At 37.9% G+C, this 19,252-nt stretch overlaps 7 protein-coding genes across 7 annotated transcripts; 2 read left to right on the top strand and 5 right to left on the bottom strand.

Annotated features, from left to right (window-relative positions):
* Nucleotides 1-1,015: 1,015 nt before the first annotated feature.
* On the bottom strand, nt 1,016-3,217 carry C9374_002178 (uncharacterized protein; the record flags this gene model as incomplete). Its single annotated transcript, XM_044691567.1, has 1 exon — nt 1,016-3,217. One exon carries the CDS (start codon nt 3,215-3,217, stop codon nt 1,016-1,018), a length of 2,202 nt encoding a protein of 733 aa, XP_044551135.1.
* A 553-nt stretch (nt 3,218-3,770) lies between these two features.
* Nucleotides 3,771-4,172, top strand: C9374_002177 (uncharacterized protein; the record flags this gene model as incomplete). The annotated part of the gene is made up of 1 exon (XM_044691566.1): nt 3,771-4,172. The coding sequence occupies one exon, from the start codon at nt 3,771-3,773 to the stop codon at nt 4,170-4,172; it is 402 nt and encodes a 133-aa protein (XP_044551134.1).
* Nucleotides 4,173-4,363: 191 nt separating this feature from the next.
* Nucleotides 4,364-7,281, bottom strand: C9374_002176 (uncharacterized protein; the record flags this gene model as incomplete). Its single annotated transcript, XM_044691565.1, has 3 exons — nt 4,364-6,613; nt 6,695-7,050; nt 7,170-7,281. The coding sequence occupies 3 exons, from the start codon at nt 7,279-7,281 to the stop codon at nt 4,364-4,366; spliced, it is 2,718 nt and encodes a 905-aa protein (XP_044551133.1).
* A 90-nt stretch (nt 7,282-7,371) lies between these two features.
* Nucleotides 7,372-10,231, top strand: C9374_002175 (uncharacterized protein; the record flags this gene model as incomplete). Its single annotated transcript, XM_044691564.1, has 3 exons — nt 7,372-7,459; nt 7,533-7,891; nt 7,952-10,231. 3 exons carry the CDS (start codon nt 7,372-7,374, stop codon nt 10,229-10,231), a joined length of 2,727 nt encoding a protein of 908 aa, XP_044551132.1.
* Nucleotides 10,232-10,320: 89 nt separating this feature from the next.
* Nucleotides 10,321-11,903, bottom strand: C9374_002174 (uncharacterized protein; the record flags this gene model as incomplete). The annotated part of the gene is made up of 2 exons (XM_044691563.1): nt 10,321-11,294; nt 11,387-11,903. 2 exons carry the CDS (start codon nt 11,901-11,903, stop codon nt 10,321-10,323), a joined length of 1,491 nt encoding a protein of 496 aa, XP_044551131.1.
* A 101-nt stretch (nt 11,904-12,004) lies between these two features.
* Nucleotides 12,005-14,044, bottom strand: C9374_002173 (uncharacterized protein; the record flags this gene model as incomplete). The annotated part of the gene is made up of 5 exons (XM_044691562.1): nt 12,005-12,438; nt 12,527-12,684; nt 12,817-13,025; nt 13,092-13,312; nt 13,420-14,044. The coding sequence occupies 5 exons, from the start codon at nt 14,042-14,044 to the stop codon at nt 12,005-12,007; spliced, it is 1,647 nt and encodes a 548-aa protein (XP_044551130.1).
* A 489-nt stretch (nt 14,045-14,533) lies between these two features.
* On the bottom strand, nt 14,534-18,814 carry C9374_002172 (uncharacterized protein; the record flags this gene model as incomplete). Its single annotated transcript, XM_044691561.1, has 2 exons — nt 14,534-18,139; nt 18,329-18,814. The coding sequence occupies 2 exons, from the start codon at nt 18,812-18,814 to the stop codon at nt 14,534-14,536; spliced, it is 4,092 nt and encodes a 1,363-aa protein (XP_044551129.1).
* Between the last annotated feature and the right edge of the window lie 438 nt (nt 18,815-19,252).

Genomic DNA, 19,252 nt, shown 5'->3' with positions numbered 1-19,252 from the left:
TGTACCCTTCCTCAAGAAATGATGTTTTCCGAGAAAAGCGAAGTGCTCCTATTCCATGAAACAATCATGTCAATGAATAAAACTGATGATTTGTTGTTTGGATGATCAGAACATCCATCCATATCAATTTCATGAAGTTCTGTGAAGTGCTTGTCTCGATCGTACTTTTCAGCTCTACCATAGAGCCACCATCACACTTCACTTGAATACCATTCATGAAATAACCATCATTTTGAATTGAACCAACGATCAATTCTATGGTTTCTGATCACTGTAACAACATTCCGATCATCAGATTCATTCCATGATCATCACATCCAACGGGAGCAGTTCACTACAATTCCAACCATTACTATTTGATGATTATCATTTCCATGTGTATTCATACACACAAAATATTCCTGATGAATGTTGATCATGATGTGCACATTTGATGTGATCAATATGAATATGTCATGATGATGAATGGAAACATGACCCGATGTTGATGATGATCACCTCAAAAATGCAGGGAAGTTTGGCTTCATTTTTTTTTAATTTTTTTTTGAAAAATTTTCATGTCATTTTTGACCTCGTTGAAACTCCTTTAAACTTGATTTTCTCGAAAACTACCCTAAACCTGATCGAACGCTCTATCATGACCCCCATTATTTTCGTGAGATCTACAAAAATGGTGTCGCTTAAATTCTATCAAAAATTTGACACCTGTTACCATTTGTTGAACGACTCAACCAACTTAGCTCACTATCCAATGATGTCGCTAGCACGAATATACTACTCTTCAAAATCTATCGAATGAAATGCTTGGATCAAGCTCAACATCAAAGATGACGAAAACCCCGACCATGCACGAGAGGTCTACTTTAAGCGAATACAGTTCAATAATTACCCATAATTAATGGATGAAAGTCATATCAACACATAGATATACCTCCATCCCCGACGATTTCATAAAAATTAAAAATCCCATGATTAAGCATGTCGAAAAATTAAGATTACAAGTCAAGGCGGTCACCTATCCAAACCCAATACTATTAGGTGGTGTTGAAATTGCAGCTCTAATTAGAAATTCTCGTTTGTTGGCTTCATCTTCTGCTGCTTCTTTCAAATCAAGCTCTTCAGCATTTTCAACAAGTTCTGTGCTTCCTCCATGGAGTCCAGTTAAATCCAAACTTGCCATGGTTTTTTCTTTAGGTGACAAGGAGGTATAAGGATGAACTCTGTTCTTTGCTGCAACCCCTCCTTTAGAACCATGATGATGAAGCTCGATGTAACCTGCTTGATATCTTGTATCATCGTCATCTGCTTCATCTGTTTCTTCATAAATTTCATTGGCCGTTTCAAAATCAAACAAAACCTCTTCAACAAATCTGGCATAGAGACGTTTGATGGATCGTTCATGTCTATAATTTTTGATTAAATGGCCAAATGTTTCAATGCATTCTCGGGTCATTCTTGTAATAGTTCTGTTAATATATGAAACGGTGTTGTAATTGACCACTTCTTCCATGAGACATTTCCAAAAAGCTTTGTGAAGTGCAGTGATTCTTTTCTGTTTTGTTTGTAACGTGACAAGCACATCTACAATGTCAGCAATCGAACGTTTAACTCCTCGTGCTTGTTCTGAAGCAATCTCAATTTCCATGATTCGTTCTCGATAGATGAGATCTTGTATAATTCCAGACTTGTTCTTGAACGCTCGTTTCAGCATGGCAGATGCGAATCCAAATCGATTGAATTCTTCTTCCCAAAAAAAGGCAACTAGAATTCCAGCCAAACATAAAATGTTGGATTGTGTGAAATTTTTGTGATTCGTCATGGACTTGACAATGGCAATTCCTAAATCACGATCGTGCAATTGAGTTCCTCTAATTTTAGAATGATTCAAAATGCTAAACTTGATAAACATTTCAAAGCTTCTCATTCTTTTAGTAGCTTCGAGATCTTTCACCAAAAACGAAGACTCTTTCTCTAATCTTTGAATATTTTCAGTATCTGAGAGAGTGGGATCAAAATTGAACATCATGTCTTTTCGAATGGACCACACTACCATTCTTGTATAGATTTCCATGGCAACAAATCCAATGAAAAATCCACCAATAATGAGAGCAAGTGGCAAAAACGACAGACCCAATCCTAAAAATCGTTCATTGGACGAGTTGGAAAAATAGCTCACTAAACTTCCAACAGGAGCCAAACATTTGGCAAAACACACACCACTCATGATGGAATTTTCCACTCGTTTAAAATATGGAACTGAATAAAATAGCATTGGAATCAAAACAAAGGACAAGACAATATGTAGAATGGATCGAACATAAACGAGTGATTCTGGAATAAAGTACATGATTGCCAACTGCAACTCTGAAATGGTCAACATGACGATAGGAAAGGTAGGTGTCTCTACAATAAACATGGCCTTATTTAACACATGTGAATTGGATAAAATGATTGAAAATATGACATTCATGACAATCAAGCACACGATTGAACAAATTGAAAAAATCATTAAAATAATCGTGGTTGCATCGTGACACATGTGCATTGGAAATCTTGACAATACTGGCTGTGGAGTGGAATAACCTGTAAATTTGACATGTTTCGAATAGTTACAATCATAAAACGACGAGAGAATATAAATCATGATGAAACTACAAGTAATGGTAAATGTTCCAAAAACCTTAATCGCTGTCTTGAATTGAAACAAATAACGAGCTCTTCGTGTCAATCGAAATGCCAAAAAATACAACACAATTCCACCAAATGAGACAATCATGCACAAAATTGCCAATGACATCATTCCCTCATACGGTAGCAAATCTAAAGAGAGAGTCATGATGAAATTTACAGCTCTCCAAATCCAATCTCCATATTCTCCTTGATGAAATGTTCCCTGAGTTCCAATCAGGATACTACATAAACTCGTATACAACACCACACTCAAGGTCAATACATAGTATTTCCAATCCTTTTGTACTGATTTATCTTTGAGCATGATGATATTATTCAATAAAGAATCTTTGGCACGTGTCATGTATTGTCGAGTGTAGGTATTGGTTGAGGAGGTGTTGTTGGTAGAACTTCCGGTGAGGCTTGAAAAGACAACACTCGGTGGTGCTCGTTTACCAAATTTACGAACTGTTGTTTGTGGTGGTTTGTAGGGTTGAGACATGGAACTCATACCACATTGAGAGGCACTTGTCATGGATTCGTTCATTTGATCAATGAAAATGCTAGTTGTTGTTGTTGTTGTTTTGTCTCTCTTGTTGCTTGTGTGTTGACTCTTTTGTTTGTTGAAGGAAAACCTAGATAGTGGCCGAAGAGTAGCTTTCGTAAATGATGCGAATGTTGTGTTGTACAATTCTAAAGGGCTCTTTGCAAGTATACCACAGATGATGTTTTTTGTTGTAGTTTTGTTGTATTCATTCAAAATTATTACATCATGGCAGGTTGAAATGTGTTGAAAGGTCGTGTTGTGCTTTGATTTGAAATTATATGTGCGTTGTTTTGGGGTTCTTCCTACTGGTTATCTCGGAACGTAGTTGAATAATGTCGAGTGATGGGTCCATCAGAGTGTTGAGACTGACTTGTTCAACTGTTATGAGAATTTCATTCACGACAAGAAGAGGTTCAAAAGTTCCATTGTTATTTCTTTCCAAATGAACAACTTGAATTTAATTATTGTGTTTGTTGGAGAGATAAATGAGCAATGAGAAATGTTGACAAAGACGGCTGTGCTTGTTCATCATTTTTGCAATAATTTTAAAAAAATGCCAGCAATCAAAAACCCAGAAACGAAAAGAGAATACATCGTTCAGTTTGTCAAACCAAAACGGACTGGACCAACCTTCACCAAAGAACAAGTCTATTCAGCCATGATCGCTGTAGAGAAAACCAATCAAGAAAATTCGAAATTTTGTGGACCCTTCGGTCTCTCACGATCGTATAGTCTCCATGCAGAAATTAGTAACTCTTTCGAAGAGTTAAAACAAATTGAAGTTTCAAAGAAGTGTATTGATCTCTTTCTCACCAAGCATGCATGGATGCCATGGAGTAATTGTATGAGCTTGGATCAAGTTCAGGAATGTATGAAAATTCATAATGAAGCGAATCAAAAGGATCCCGATTATTGGACAAAAATTAATAATCTGTTGGAATCGAACGATCAATGATTGGTGTTGTTGTGAAACAGTAGAGCATGTTCTAATATGACTAATATACGGCCACTACACTTTGGTCGTGTATATATTCGGCGATGGTAATGGCCATAGATATTGGTCATTAAACACCACGACGACAAATCAAGTACTCAAGATGGTGTGACAAACACTGAACTAGATGTTATCTACTTATTTAATATTAATTATACAAAAGGAATTCGAACGAAAGAGTTGACCAACTTGTCTTGGATATGTGTCGTCGTTGGTTTTGTTGAATCATATCCATACAAGTACAGATTATTATCAACAACTACAGATGTTGTAACTGCTAAATGAGCAGGTACGGTTGGAAGATCATCTCCTGACACGGTCCACATTCCAACAGGATCTTTCTTAGTAGTCACACATACTCTCTTAATGTACTTGCCCAAAACGTCAGGAGTATTTTCCGAAATATAACCTCCAAAGATATAAATATTGTCATCAGTGATCACCATTGGTCCATCTGCAATTGGGAAAGGTAAAACAGCATAAGTGTTGATCCATTGACTAACGTTAAGATATGGAGCTCTCAAGATATCAGCATAAGCATCTCCTGTACTGACTCTACCACCGAATATGTAGACATAATCGTCAATCCTTGCAATATTTCCACTATAGACACCTTTTGGAAGGCTACCAGATTTCATAACTTCCCATTGGGTTGGACTTGAAACATGGCATCTCAGAATCGAAGACGTGGCAGAAATATTAACAAAACCTGCTTGATCTTGCCAAAAAACTAGACCTCCAAAAATGTAATAATAATCATCCAGTAAGATTGACATTCCAGATGCAACGGCATAAGGTAAGGTTTGTTTGACAGTCTCCCATCCATTCTCAATATTGTCAATAGGTGCTCTGTAAATCACATTTGAGATGGAACCATTGACTATTCCTCCAAACATGTAAACATAATTGTTGGCACGAAGAACGTGAGTATTGTAAATTGAACCTTGGAAAATTTTACGGGTAGCGTTGTGGTAATCCAACATTTTCCAATACTCTGGAGATGTGTTATTTCTAACAAATGCATCAAAACCATTGTCAGGGAAAGAGAAGAAATGTCTACCAACGAACGAATATGAAATATCATTGAGTTCAATATAAGGATAGTGTCTTCTCTCTAGAGGTAAGTATTGTTTAGGGAATGCATACACAAGAGAAAAATTAGTTTGTGGAGTAGTAACATTTAGCAGTTCAGCATTCGACGATGAATAACCTGTACCATAGAAATTTCCGTCTGTTGCAAGCATGATGGTGGATTTCTCCATCATTACCAATTCAACGGGAGCAAGTCCTGCTGGAAGAGACACGGTTTGAGGTGTAGTAACATACGAAGATGCATTTACACCAAGTTGATAATTATCGTTTTGACCCCAAGCATATAAAGGACCATTCTCAGCAATTGCAAAAGAAACGTTCATATCAGCAATGATTGAAATTATTCTTCGGTTGTCAAAAGAGTAATCTGGAATCTGTACAGGGAATAATCTAGCAGCAATAGAGCCATCACCAATTTGACCCTTGTTATTGAGACCCCATCCATAAACTTTACCATCTGCGGTAAGAAGAAGGTTGTGGAAATCACCGCATTGGATATCAACAACAGTTTTAGATGCCAATGAGCCATTCATGACAACATTAGCTGCTTCCATAATGAATGGTTTATCACTGCCACTTCTTCCAATTCCCAATTGTCCAAACGTATTGTCTCCAAAGGTATGGACTTGACCGAGTGAAGTCAATACAGTGGTATGTAATTGTCCTGCACAAACCTTAACAACAGTTTGATTCACAAGAGAACCTTTCATGTAAACGTCGACAGGTCTCCATTTGTCGATGGTGGTTCTATCTCCGAGTTGTCCTCTATCATTTCTTCCCCATGAGTACAACTTGCCATTCTCATCTACTGCAAAGTAGTTGAATGCACCAGCTGCAATTTGATCAATTCTTTTTGGTCCCTGCAAATCCCAAGAAAACACTTTGGTTGGAACTTTTCTATTAAGGATAGTACCATCAGCAGCAAGTCCGTAATCGTTTTTACCCCAATCGTAGACAGCATCTTCACTCAAGATGAGATTACCATAATATGTAGAAGCAATTTGCTGTATGGTAAGGTTGGCTGGCAGGTCAGTAGGAGTGCTCAACGAAGGAAATGGTTGAGATTTTGTGGCTTCTCTTCCCAAGCTACCTCCTGTATCTACTCCCCATGAGTACACTCGACCATTTGGTCCAATGAACAGGCCATGACCTGCACCTGCCGATATTCTATTTCTAATTCTTAGAACGGGCATAAATGTGGTATATGACTCCATATATCCATTCACTGGTTGTATGGACATATTGCCAGAAATCAAGTGCTGTTCTGTAGTTTGCCATTTGTGATAGCTTAATAGTACGCTGGTAAGATTCTGAGGTGAGAGGTTAAAATGAGTATGAATGGGTTAAAATAATTTCTATTAGAATACTTTTGAAACTTCCAACCTACATACCTGATTGATTAATTCGATATTTTCGTTTGTCACCAAAATGGCATTCTCCGTGACGTTTACGTAGCTATTTGCTTCGTATAGATCCTGATTGGATTTATCTGCTTGTTTAATCTTGGCTTCCAATAGAGCATCATATTGTTGTTGATTGAGACCTAACTTGGTCACGTAAGGCTTCGACATGGCCATTGCTGATTGCGTATTCGAGTTGATTCTTTGCGAATATTGAACAGCGCTTCTTTTCGTAAGAAAATCCTGTTTGATGGACATTAAACTAGCCCTCTTTTGGATCATGAACATGAGCGAGATGACGTATTGTGTGAATGAAGTGGAAGAAGGGGCCTGTGAAGCAACATGAACTGAAAGTATCATGATGTTGAAGGTATCCATGGTAATGAAGTTAGGTTCAAATAGTTGGGGAAATATGAAATTGATATCAAAAGATGATGAGTTGTTGAAATGAAACAAAGGTACATACCATATCCGGTGGCTATCACTAGTGCGAAAAGCAAAGCCATCATCATTACTACTGACGAGAACATCTTGCCAGTGGGAGCGAATGAGGGCAAGGTTGCCCTTGCTGTAGTCATTTTTTTATGGTGTGTGTTTTGAGGCTGCTGTAAATTTACCGTTAATTTAGTCTGATCGTAATGGCCTCAGGCTTACCACACCACAAAAAAATGAAACAACAAGGCAGACCTTCCATTATTTCGCTCGGAAGATCTGGGATTGCCAGTCTTTTGGTGGCCTGTTTATTCATCTGCTCAGGTAAGATTCATAATATTGAGGCTTGTAAAACTAATAAGGAACTATTGAAAATATGACCATGATGAATGAATAGTTTTACAACTTGTACGAACACAACAGCTGCCATTAGATGAGGCCTATTATAAAATCGGCTTGTATAGAGAAAGACGAGATAGCTATTACTCGGTGTTGCAAGATTACAAGAGTCAAAAGAAAGAAATGCTCGAGGCAAGAACTCTTGAAAAGATATCTGTCATCAGCGAAGCCATCCAGTACTCTGAGAATTATATTTCACAATTCGGCATACCAAGAGACCAATACCAAACAATGCTCGAAAACAAGGTCAAGCAATACAACAATGTTTTAGCCACGGTGAAGGAGCTCGACTCTTTAATAGCATTCACTAACACAGGCTTCAACCATACCTACAATAAGTTAAGGAGATTGGTGGAGGTAAGTGTTACAATATTTTGTTTCTCGCGTAAATGATAAATAATTGTACAAACTGATCAGGACTCGGTTAATTATCTCAACGACCCTTCAAAATGGACGATCACAAACGAAACCTCTGCTCCACTTCCATTGGTCTTTAATATTACTCATGGCTACTTGCGCAATTATGCCTCTTATCACCCTGTCGTTAGAAAAAGAAACAGATTATCAGCAGGTAAAGAGCATGGTCTCCACCTTCATGGAAATGGATTATTGTACTCTTGGGGAAGACACAATAAGGGCTCTCTAGGAAGATCTGAATACACTCAAGGAGCTACCTATGGTCTAGATATTTCGAAACCTGTCCAACTTCCACAAAACCTTACAATTCTCCAATTTGATTCCTCCTATTATAGCAACATTGTTCTTGCATATGGTCACGAAGTATATACTTGGGGAGAGAATAGTAAAGGAGAAGTTGGTGATGGTACCATTGAACCTCGTGTGGTACCATTGAAAGTCTGTTCTTGGGATTTGCAGGGTCCAAAGATGGTAGAACAAGTGGCTGCAGCACCATACGTTTTTTATGCCATTGATCAATTTGGTAAACTTTATGCTTGGGGAAAAAACAACAGAGGACAATTAGGAGATAGAACAACCATTGACAAGAACAAACCAATCAACGTTTACATGGAAGGCGCTTTACTCAACAAAGCAGTAACTCTTGTTTGCGGAGGTGATCTTCACACAGTTGTACTGACGACCGACAATCAATTGTACTCATTTGGAGACAATCAATATGGACAATTAGGTTTAGGATACGAATCTGCTGCAGACTATATCATGGAAGCTGTACCAATACCAAAACCTGCTGAACTTGGTGATGAAACCATTGTTGATTTACAATGCGGAGATTACCACACAATGGTGTTGACCGAAAATGGAACAGTGTTTGCATGGGGAAGAAATGAAAAGGGCCAACTTGGTGTTGGTGACACTACTACCAAGAGCACACCAACCAAGGTGTCATTGACAAATATTGTTGGAAAGAGTATTGTCAAAATTTATTCTAGACGAAATGTTGCATTTGCATTAACCAATGACGGCAAGTGGTATTCATGGGGCGAGAATACGAATTATCAATTAGGTCATACAACTAGAGCAGGAGCTTCTGGAAATTATTATCAAACCGTTCCTTCACCAGTTACCGACCTCCCAACCGACACATTGTACAATCATTTAATTACTGAAGTTGCTGCTATGGACCAGGCATCAGTAGGTTTCACTACAGACGCCATGATTGTTGGAACAGGAAAAGGAACAATAGGATTGTTACCAAACATTACAACTGATCGAACAGGATTCAAGTTAGGATGGACTTTTGACGCCAACACTGGATTTTCTTTGGAAAGAAGACACTACCCATACTTTGAGGTTAATGACAAGGCTTATCAATTTATTGGCGAGCAATTCTATCCTTTGGTAGAGAACGGCTTCCAGTTACACTATCGAAACTTGAGCGATCCATACACTTGGGACCTTGTCGATTACAATAACAAGACCAAGAAAGCATTCCCTGGCACCATTTACAATACACATGTTGTCAGAGCTCAAGAGTACATTTACTTCTTTGGAGGAGTTGTGAATGGATCTATCAGCGACAAGATTTATCGAGCCCCTGTTTCTGATGTTGAGAATGGATGGGAACAACTCAAATACACATTACCCTATCCCATTGCCTCAGGCCATTGTGTTGTTGTAGACGACACAATATTTATTTACGGTGGTATACATTCAACAGACTCTAAAAACTACTCTGTCACTAATAAGATTATCCGAGCATCAATCACTGAACCAAGAGTTTGGACAATTTCACCAGACGTCCTGCCAAACCAAGTTTATGGTGGAAAGATTGCACAAATTGGTCAATACCTCTACATCTTTGGAGGTAGATCTCCATCTCAAGAAGCATATAGTGACATTTTGAGAGCACCTTACATATTCCCATCAAAATGGGAAAATACTTACTCAGTGCTTCCTTTCACTTATTCAGATGGTCCAATGGTGGTCACACGTGATTACATTTTCATTTTTGGAGGTTTTGCAAGCAAAGGAGTCCCAAGAACATTGAATGACTACAATCCAAGAGTCTCATTTGCAACAACGGAAGATCCTTTGGGATCGTGGACAGTATCAGGAGATGTTTTAACATCGCTCTCTCTCTACACACCAACCTTTGTTGGATCTGATTTGTATTTGTACGGTACTGACATTAAGAGAATTTTCACTCGACAAACAAGCCCATTCTCGCACACAGTTTGTAAAATTCCATTGCTCAATATTGTTCAGTCTGATGAATAACTACAATAAACTATCTTTTTTAAATGAATTGAGGAACTCAATTGTTACTTTATACACATTAGAAGAACACTTCAAACAATGAATTTTAGTTAAAAATCTGCATTATTCCACTCGTCCTTGATTAACGATTGAATAATTTGTGAACCTCTTGAGGGAATGAATGGATGTGGTTGTTTCATAATTTCATCCGCAATCTCTACAGCACATTGTTCAGTCGACAAATCCTTCTCTTTGGAAAGAGTGATCATTCTTCGAACCAAGTTGAAAAATGAGAAGTCATACTGTGGTGAAAAGTATTTGTTAATTTCTGGATCACTCTCAATTTCAGGAATAAAACCATACACTTCATTACCTCTAACAATGGAAGACGAGCTTTCAATCACGAGAGAGGGGATGATGATGACATCTTGGTCCTTTCTCAAATTTTTTTCGAGGTCAATCGATTCGAATTGACTCAATGACACTCCACAAATGATTGAGGCCTTAATATCTGAAATATTTTGCGCATTCAATTTGATTCCAGAGGAGGGAACTAACATATCTACATTGTCTAAATGGAGAATGGAATCTTGATCTTCGAAAACAAGACGCACCTCAACCCTGCCATCAATAATTTCTCTATTGAATATAGATTTTGCATTCTTGATAACGATCGGATCTGTGTCTGTCAAGATGATTTTTCCAACCTTCTTTTGCAATAGCAATTTACAAGTTTCAAAATTGTGTTTGATTCCTTGTAGTGCCACAATACAGTCACTCAAGTCTTCAGAACCTGTTCTCAGGCTCATTGCACCTTCCAAAGCTGCAATGGTGGTCTTGGCCTGACTCTGAGCTGTCAAGTTTCCATTCATGGACAATTTTGGTGTAAAGGTTGTAAAACGAGTTCTTTCAAAAACATGAACCATGTCATGAGAGTTAATTCCAAAACCTCCATCCACATACACAACTCCTCTAAGTGATGAAATAAAGCTTCCAAGCTCATTCATGATCGTTCTTCTCACCTCTGGATTTGAGTAATTTAACGTAAAATCTGGATTGGTTTGAATAATTGCTTTTCCTCCACCTATTCTTGGGCGATGATTTCAAAGTCAGGTATTTTGTTACGCATCAAATGATGTGAATAGACACAACTCATTTCGTTACAAATGAACATACCCCAATATTGATTCGTGAGTGCCATTCTTCTGGCTGCATTAGCACTTTGTACTAGTCCTGCATTCACAAATTCAGAAGCATGTGGGTAATGCCACAAATCAATACTTCCTAAAGCCAATCCACGTTTTGTATTATGAATAAAGCATCCCAATAAACTCTGAGTCACGGGAGAAACTTCCAAAAACAAGGCTTCCATATTTCCAGTGCCTTTTTCAACCTTTCCGACAGAAGACATAGCTGTTTGTTGCTGTGATGAAATGTACTCCAATACTGGCTCCATACATGGATGGCTCAACTTGTAAGGTTCTTGATCGGGGCTGTCCGTTGTAGAATTACTAAAAACAATAAAGCCTCGATGTTGATGATGCTTTTTGAAATGACGAATCAATTGAGAAGTCGTTTGAGTAGAAATATACCGTTTGCTAATAATATTCGTGTTCAATATCTCTGTATAGGATTTCCAAGATGAGGTCCTGTTGATCATCATCGATCGGAATGTTTGCTTTGGTTTGAACATTTTTTTTTGATGGTTTCATTAAGACCTTTTAAGGAAACTATGGTATTGTTTACAATAAATATATTTTGTCGATATTTAATCATTATTATGAATAATTATCTCTATTGTTTCAACTTTTCCAATTCACGTGCCTTCAAAATTCTTCTCAAAATCTTTCCACTAATACTCTTTGGAATTTCAGCCACAAATTCTACCAATCGAACCTTTCTCACAGGTGACACATGTTCAGCCACATAATGCATCACTTCTTCCTCAGTCATACTCTCATTCGGTCTCAATACTACAAAAGCCTTTGGTAATTCTCCAGTCTCTTCATTGGGAACTCCAATTACGGCAGCATCAAGAATTTTTGGGTGTTTACAAAGAACACCTTCCAATTCACATGGAGGGACTTGATGACCATTGTATTTGATGAGTTCTTTGAGACGATCGACAATGAAAATAAATCCCTCTTGGTCAATGTAGCCAATATCTCCAGTGTGAAGGTAACCATCTTTGAGAGTGTTATTGGTAGCTTCATCGTTATTGAGATAACCTGATGATATTTAGAAATGAATACGAGAGATCATGTTTTACAAACAAAATTATTTAGAAATGAATACAAGAGATCATGTAATACATACCTTTCATGATTTGAGGTCCACCAAAGCAAAGTTCTCCTGGTTTACCATATTCAGTAATTTCTTCACCAGTTTCAGTGTCAACAATTTTGAGAGTGGTATGATTGAGTAAGAGTCCAGCAGATCCATCCTTGATACGTTCTGGAGTATCACCACAGACACTAAATTGTTGAGAAGTTTGTCACATTCAGATTATGAAAGGAGAATACATTCAGAAAACAAAATTGGAAATTTTCAAATGTGTAAATGTTTGATTGAAAACAACAAGTTCACAATCTCAACGCCTCACTTACCTCAATACAGGTGAAGACTCGGTCAATCCATAGCCCTGCTTCACGACAAGCTTCAAACGTTCTCTCACCAATTTGGCTACATCTCCCGAAAGTGGTGCAGCTCCAGACAAGATGACTTTGAGTGAACTCAAATCATACTTGTCCACAATGGGATGTTTGGCCAATGCCAGAATAATAGGTGGAGCTAAATGAACTCGAGTAATTTTATGCTATTATTCATGACGAGCATACAAAAAAACAATGTTATTATTTCAAAACAATGACACAACACTTACTTCTTGAATGAGTTTAAGGAATGTTTCCAAATCAAATTTAGCCATTGTCACTGCTTTGGCCCCTTCATAGAGAGCCTTATTACACAATACTGTTAATCCATAAATATGAAAGAAGGGCAAGACAGCAATAATGACATCATTGGTCGTAAGAGGTTCCAATTCAACACCAATTTGGAGAATGTTACTCACAAGGTTGTAATGTGTGAGACAAACACCCTTGCCTATTTCACAAGAGTTTTGAAAATTCATGTTGAAAAATTTACAAATTTGGAAACAGCATTTTTCACATCATGATTCAACCATGATTTGAATGCACACTAATACTTACACAATCCAGTCGTTCCAGAAGAATAAGGCAATACCACAAGATCTTCCTTGGGAACAATCTTGCGATCATAAATCATTTCAGTACTTTTTGGAGTTTTCAACAAGAGTTTGGCATCCAACACTTGACAACCAACATCTTCTTTCATTGATTGTTGCTCCGAGCTCAATCCCAACACAAAAATCTTCTTCACACCAGTTCCTTCCACTGATTTCAAAGCCTTTTCCAATAAGGGTTGAACCGTAACCATCATGATGGCATTGGAGTCTTGCAATTGACTTTGCATTTCCTCCACAGAATATAATGGATTCAAAGTAGTACAAATTCCACCAATATAACCCACTCCATGGAAAATACATGGGAACAAGGGCATATTTGGAAGTAAGAGAGCCAATACTTGACCCTTTTCGACTTGATAATCATCCACCAAGTTATTACCAATGGTAATCATCAAATTGGCCATTTGAGAAAAGGTGAGAGAACTGAAAGGTGCGTTGGGAGAGGATGCTGTTCCATCGATCATGGCCACACGATCACCATGCTCCCGACATTTTTGAATGATCATGTGGGAGAGTGGAAGTTGATCATTCAATTCGCAAGGTTTTTGAATAGTGCTATGAAAGACCATGATGATTCTGTGCGTGATGATGGATGTTGGTGGATGGTGTGTGGGTGTGGTGTGTAGTGTAGTAGATCATCATCGTCATGATGTATTATGGTTCATTATGAGAGTCATCATCATCGTGATGAACAAGATGGAAGATTACGGAAAATCAATGATATTGTGAAATAATGAGCGAATGCGGGTGAATCATGATACGTGGTACAATTCAAAAACACAAGTGAAATACAAGTGTTCAATCAGACATGAAATTGATCAAATGACCACGTGTGTTAGCCAAAGGTTGATGATGATCATGTCTCAGAACCTACCTGTGTGTTCGTGTAAGAGTGGTGAGAGAAAGATGATGTTTTTTTTTTGAAATGGATGTTACACGCTCAGCAGCCTTTCAAAACGGCCACGGAAGAATCAACACTTGGATCTTGTTGAACTTTCGAAATTTTGTCGGAACAAAATAACACTTATTCTTTAAAAACATTTTATTCACACCTAAATCTATGGCTTTTCTTGACTCGAGTACAGTGAAATAATAGAATCAGTAGAACCAGCAGCTAGACACATTCGGAAAGGATGGAATGCAAGACATGAAATTGGACCGATTCTCTGACCCAAAAATCCATCATGATAATAAATCATGCTTAGAGTTTCCGCAGAAGTATTGAAAACCTTAATAAATTGATTATTACTACCACATGCAAGTACTGGAGCATAGTTATGAATGGCCAGAGCAGTCATGGAACCTTTGTGGGCATTGAATTGTTTGACACACTTATTGGTCACTCGAGTATCCCAGAACATAATGTCACCGTTGGCACAACCACTAATCACTTGATAACTGTTCACATTTTGAATCTTGGTGCTTACAACCCAATTCTTGTGGCATTCTTCATAGTGTGAAATAAGTTGATGGCTTAAAATAGGACTCGAACTCGATTCTCGCTTGTCAAAAATTAATATCTTGCCATTGGTACAGCCTGTAGCAAAAAGGAAGCCATTGTTTGGATCTGAAGTAATCGAGGTTACAGGAGAATCCAATTGCAAATTTTGAACACAGAGTTCCTTTTCAACATCCCAAATTTTCACCTTTTCGATATCTCCAGTGACAAATAATGTTCCATTATGTTGTTGCCATTCAGTTAAAATTCCCAAACCACTTTCGTTGGCGATAGCTTCATGAGCAGCTCTGAAAGAAGAAACAGGCTCCTCTTTCTTTTCGTAATTTTTGTAAATGGCCACATTACCTGCAGCTGAAGCAACCAAAAGCATGGATTGTTCTGACTCCTCGTTAATAATGTGGAAATCAGTTATTCTACTCTTCAGAATGTCACCACATTTGAATTGATTCACAATGGCTCCACGGACCCAGTTCCAAATTGTAAGCCCGTCGTTTTCATCGGAAACTACTAGATATGGCTCAAATCCGTGGAATTTCATTTGCGAGACAATTTCAGTCTCATTTCCAAAGAATCCAATTTGCTCCTCAAGTTTTCTCTTACCAACAAGTTTCAACATGGTACTAGCTTCCTTCACTAAATGTTCATTACGTTTTCGTCTCTTCAATGTTTGAGGTGACACAAAGTCATCCTTTGTTACATTTTCTGGTAGAATTGGATTCGAAAAATATTCACAACTTCTTTCGTAGAAGGAAGATTTCATAAAAACTAGTTGATGGGTAGAGGCAGAAGTGGCGTCCATGCTGTCAGAGTCAGTATCGTCATCCGAGTAGTTGTTTTGTTGTTGAGCATACCCTGCTTTTAAGAAATCAGAATCGCTTGCACTCTTTCTTATTGATAATTTATCCATTAATCGCTTTGGCATTGGTTTCAGTGAAGGACTCTTTGGAACAGATTGTGCATTGAAGGCCTTTTCTTTGATTAAAAAGAGCTCTCTCTCAAATTCATCATCATTCAATTTCGTGAATGAATACTTCATGAAGGAAAGTATCTTGTGAGCTTCTTCTGCGACCTCACGTACCGGATCAAAGCAAAGCATGATGACCACTCGACAAACATCCAATACAAAATATGAGAGAGTACCAAGCTCTCGGTCCTTCATGTCTTTCAATACTTTGGAATCTTTTGGTGTTGGAGTTTGAGAGTTGAGGTCTGCTTCCAAGGTTTTTCTATCCTTCTTCTTTTTCTTCTTTTGTTGGAAAATTAAAGTACTAGGAGTAGAAGGATTTTGTGGATTGGAGCCAGAAACTAGAATCGGGGTTGGAGCACTGGTGAGATGATGAGTCTCTTCTCTAATGATGGATTTGAGCAATTCAGGTGCAATGTATTCTCCGTATTGCTGAATGAGAGTACCCAGTGCATAAACAAGCTCCTTTCGCACTAAAGGTGAACCATCCAAAATCACCTGATAGAGAGCAGTACCAATTTTAATCTCACCTTGAATTCGTTCTTCAGTCTTTTCAGGCTTCAAACCAATAAACTTTTGCAATGTGAAAACACAAGCTGCTCTCACCTCTGGAACATCGTCATTTAACAAGTGTAAAATCTTGTCATGTGTTCCAACTTTGATTGCGACTTCTTGAGCTTCATCAAAGTCTTCCAATAGTTTAGCAATTAACAAACATGCCCATTTTCGTAAAAGTGAATCCTGTTCAATCAATTGAGCTGCACAAACATCAAACAAATTCTTGTACTTTAAACAAGCTTGTTGGCCTGGAATAAATCGATCGGCAATGACCGATAGAACAAAACATGCCATTGCTCGTAGCTCACTATCATTATTTCGTTCTACCAGAATATTGATAAAGTAGCTATGACCATGATCTTTGACCAAATCGACTTGACAAGGTCTGTCAAGTGCTAAAATTTTGGTCCAAATAAATACTAGTATTCTTCGAAGCTCTAAAGAATTGCTTTGTAATAATTTGAGAACGTATGGGAAAATACCAACAGAAAGAGCCAAGTTAACAGCCCAACTTCCCATATCCAAAAATCTTCCTAAAAGTGTCAAAGCTCTCAAACGATGACTCTGGCTCAATAAAACTTGAAGCAAAATTGGAAGTTGAGTTGGTGGTTTCTGAATTCGATGTCCAAAATCTAACCAAACTTGGAAATCTGTTAGTTGGGAGGAAAAGAATGGACTATACTGATACTCAGCATTGGGATTGTTGAGTAAATTTGGAAGTTGTGAGACACATTGATCTAAAGCTAAATCCCATGCGTCCCACATTGGGTGGTTGTGAGTCTCTGGAAGTTTTGGATAACTCACAGGTGTACAATTTGCAGATCTCATAATTCTGTCAGCCAATAAAAAGTTTCTAAATAAGCTAGCAACTAAAAGATCTTGTCTAAATAATTTGTGGAACAAATCTCTAGGTAACACATTCCATGCAATGGTATCTGTGACAGCAGTGAAAATCCAATTTAACTCTCCAATTGGTGTTCTTCTATCGTTAATTCGCCCAGGAATATTATCAATGAGTTCTTCTGTAACACCGTCCACAAGTTTGTTTCGTTGCATGAACCAATTAAGAGCAATCTTGATTGGAGTTGTGAGACATGATGTAAATAAATCTGCTGGGAAATCAGGATTCATTGGTAAATTTTCATTCACTCCACATGCAGCCAAAATAATATTTTCCTTTCTCATCATACTTCCACGTGGAGGAACATCTTTTTGTTCAATGATTTGAATGAAACTGTTCAAAATTATACCTGCATTAGAGCAATCAAATACATAAATTGATGGAGAATCCATCCAACAATACAAATCATACAATGAAAGAGGGATATACTGGGTGAAAGTTTTGTTAAAAACCCAAATTTCACCATTGGTGGTAGGTTTGGGAACTCCGTGACCATTGTAGTGGAACAAAATTCGTTCCTTCTTGGCACTCTTTCTCAACTGTACACAGGTCTTTTTTACATCTTCGACTGTTGGATCGAGGCATTGCTTGTAACGAGCTCTTGGTTGCCATCGTTCATATTGCATTTTCAAGTTAGCACCAATGCCTTCGAGAGCTTTTTGTGGATGTGCTTGTGGGTCAACCCAACATTCGTATTTGGCACATGGATGTACTTTGACAACATCTGGTGGATCTACACCGATATTGAGACATACTACGAGAGCCACGTGTACAGTTTTCAACTGTGAGTGATGATGAAACAACCCAAAGAATTGAAATTTTGTGTTTGGTTGCCAAAGATTTTAAGATAGGCATCGATGGGTTGTGAATATATGCCGACCAAAATCGAATTACATTTGCAACAATATTGTGAGATTCAAATGCGGTGATATCAAGAGGTGAGAAGTAACACTATTCAACACCCCACTTACCCGTTGTTTCATTCTCCAGTCAATAACCTCTTTTGGAACGGGAACAAAAGGTTGATGTCGTTCTGAAGTAAAGAAGACCGGTCTCTCAACCATATTGGCCGACTTTCTTCTTCTCGATTTTGTTAACCTGAATGATGCCAGTCGGTCTGATGATCCTCCTGATGATCCTTGACCGCCATATGGAGGTGAAACTGAAGATGTTGATGATGGCGAAACATTGTTCATAATATTTGTTGGATTGCTGTGTTGCTGTCCAACAGCTGGAGAAAAGCCTGAATCATCATAGTAATCGCCTCCCATCATGGTTGAATTTGAACGTTGACCCAACATGCGATTGCTGTTGTTGTGGTATTTGGGTCCATCATCAAAACCACCAGTTTCATCATAATCACCACCATTTTGTTGTTGTGGGTCATTATCATCTTCGTCATCATCTTCTTCCGTGGGACGTCTTCGGGGATTTTCGTCGTAATCGTTTGTTATCATGCTTGTTGTTGAAGATTGGTGTTGATGCTGCAGGAATGGGTATAACGAAAATTATGTAATTAAATTAGAGATGTTGTTTGTTGTTGATGATAGATGTGCACAGAGATGTGTGGTTTCTTTCTCTGGGCTTCTACTAAAATCGATATTAAATATATTTACTGCTAAATTTATACAAGAAACAAGATGGCTTGTGAGAACAAGAAGATTTCAAGAAGTGTTGATGATGATAATGCCTCAATAATGCATTTTATCTTCGAGCAATGCTTCTCTCGTTCCGCTTATTTTTTTAATTTGAATTTTTCCAGCACAATTTTGGAATCTTGGACAAATTTCAACATCAATTCTCTACATCGTGTTGAGGCTGTTACGAGATGAGTTTTGTAACCTTCATTTCTGGGTGGGTGATCCTTGTTGATGTAATTTGCCACGAATCATTTT

This window comes from Naegleria lovaniensis (assembly GCF_003324165.1).
Source record: "Naegleria lovaniensis strain ATCC 30569 chromosome Unknown tig013, whole genome shotgun sequence".
Lineage (NCBI taxonomy): Eukaryota > Heterolobosea > Eutetramitea > Acrasida > Naegleriidae > Naegleria > Naegleria lovaniensis.
Note: the sequence above shows the minus strand (reverse complement) of the source record. Positions and strands in the feature narration are given on the sequence as shown.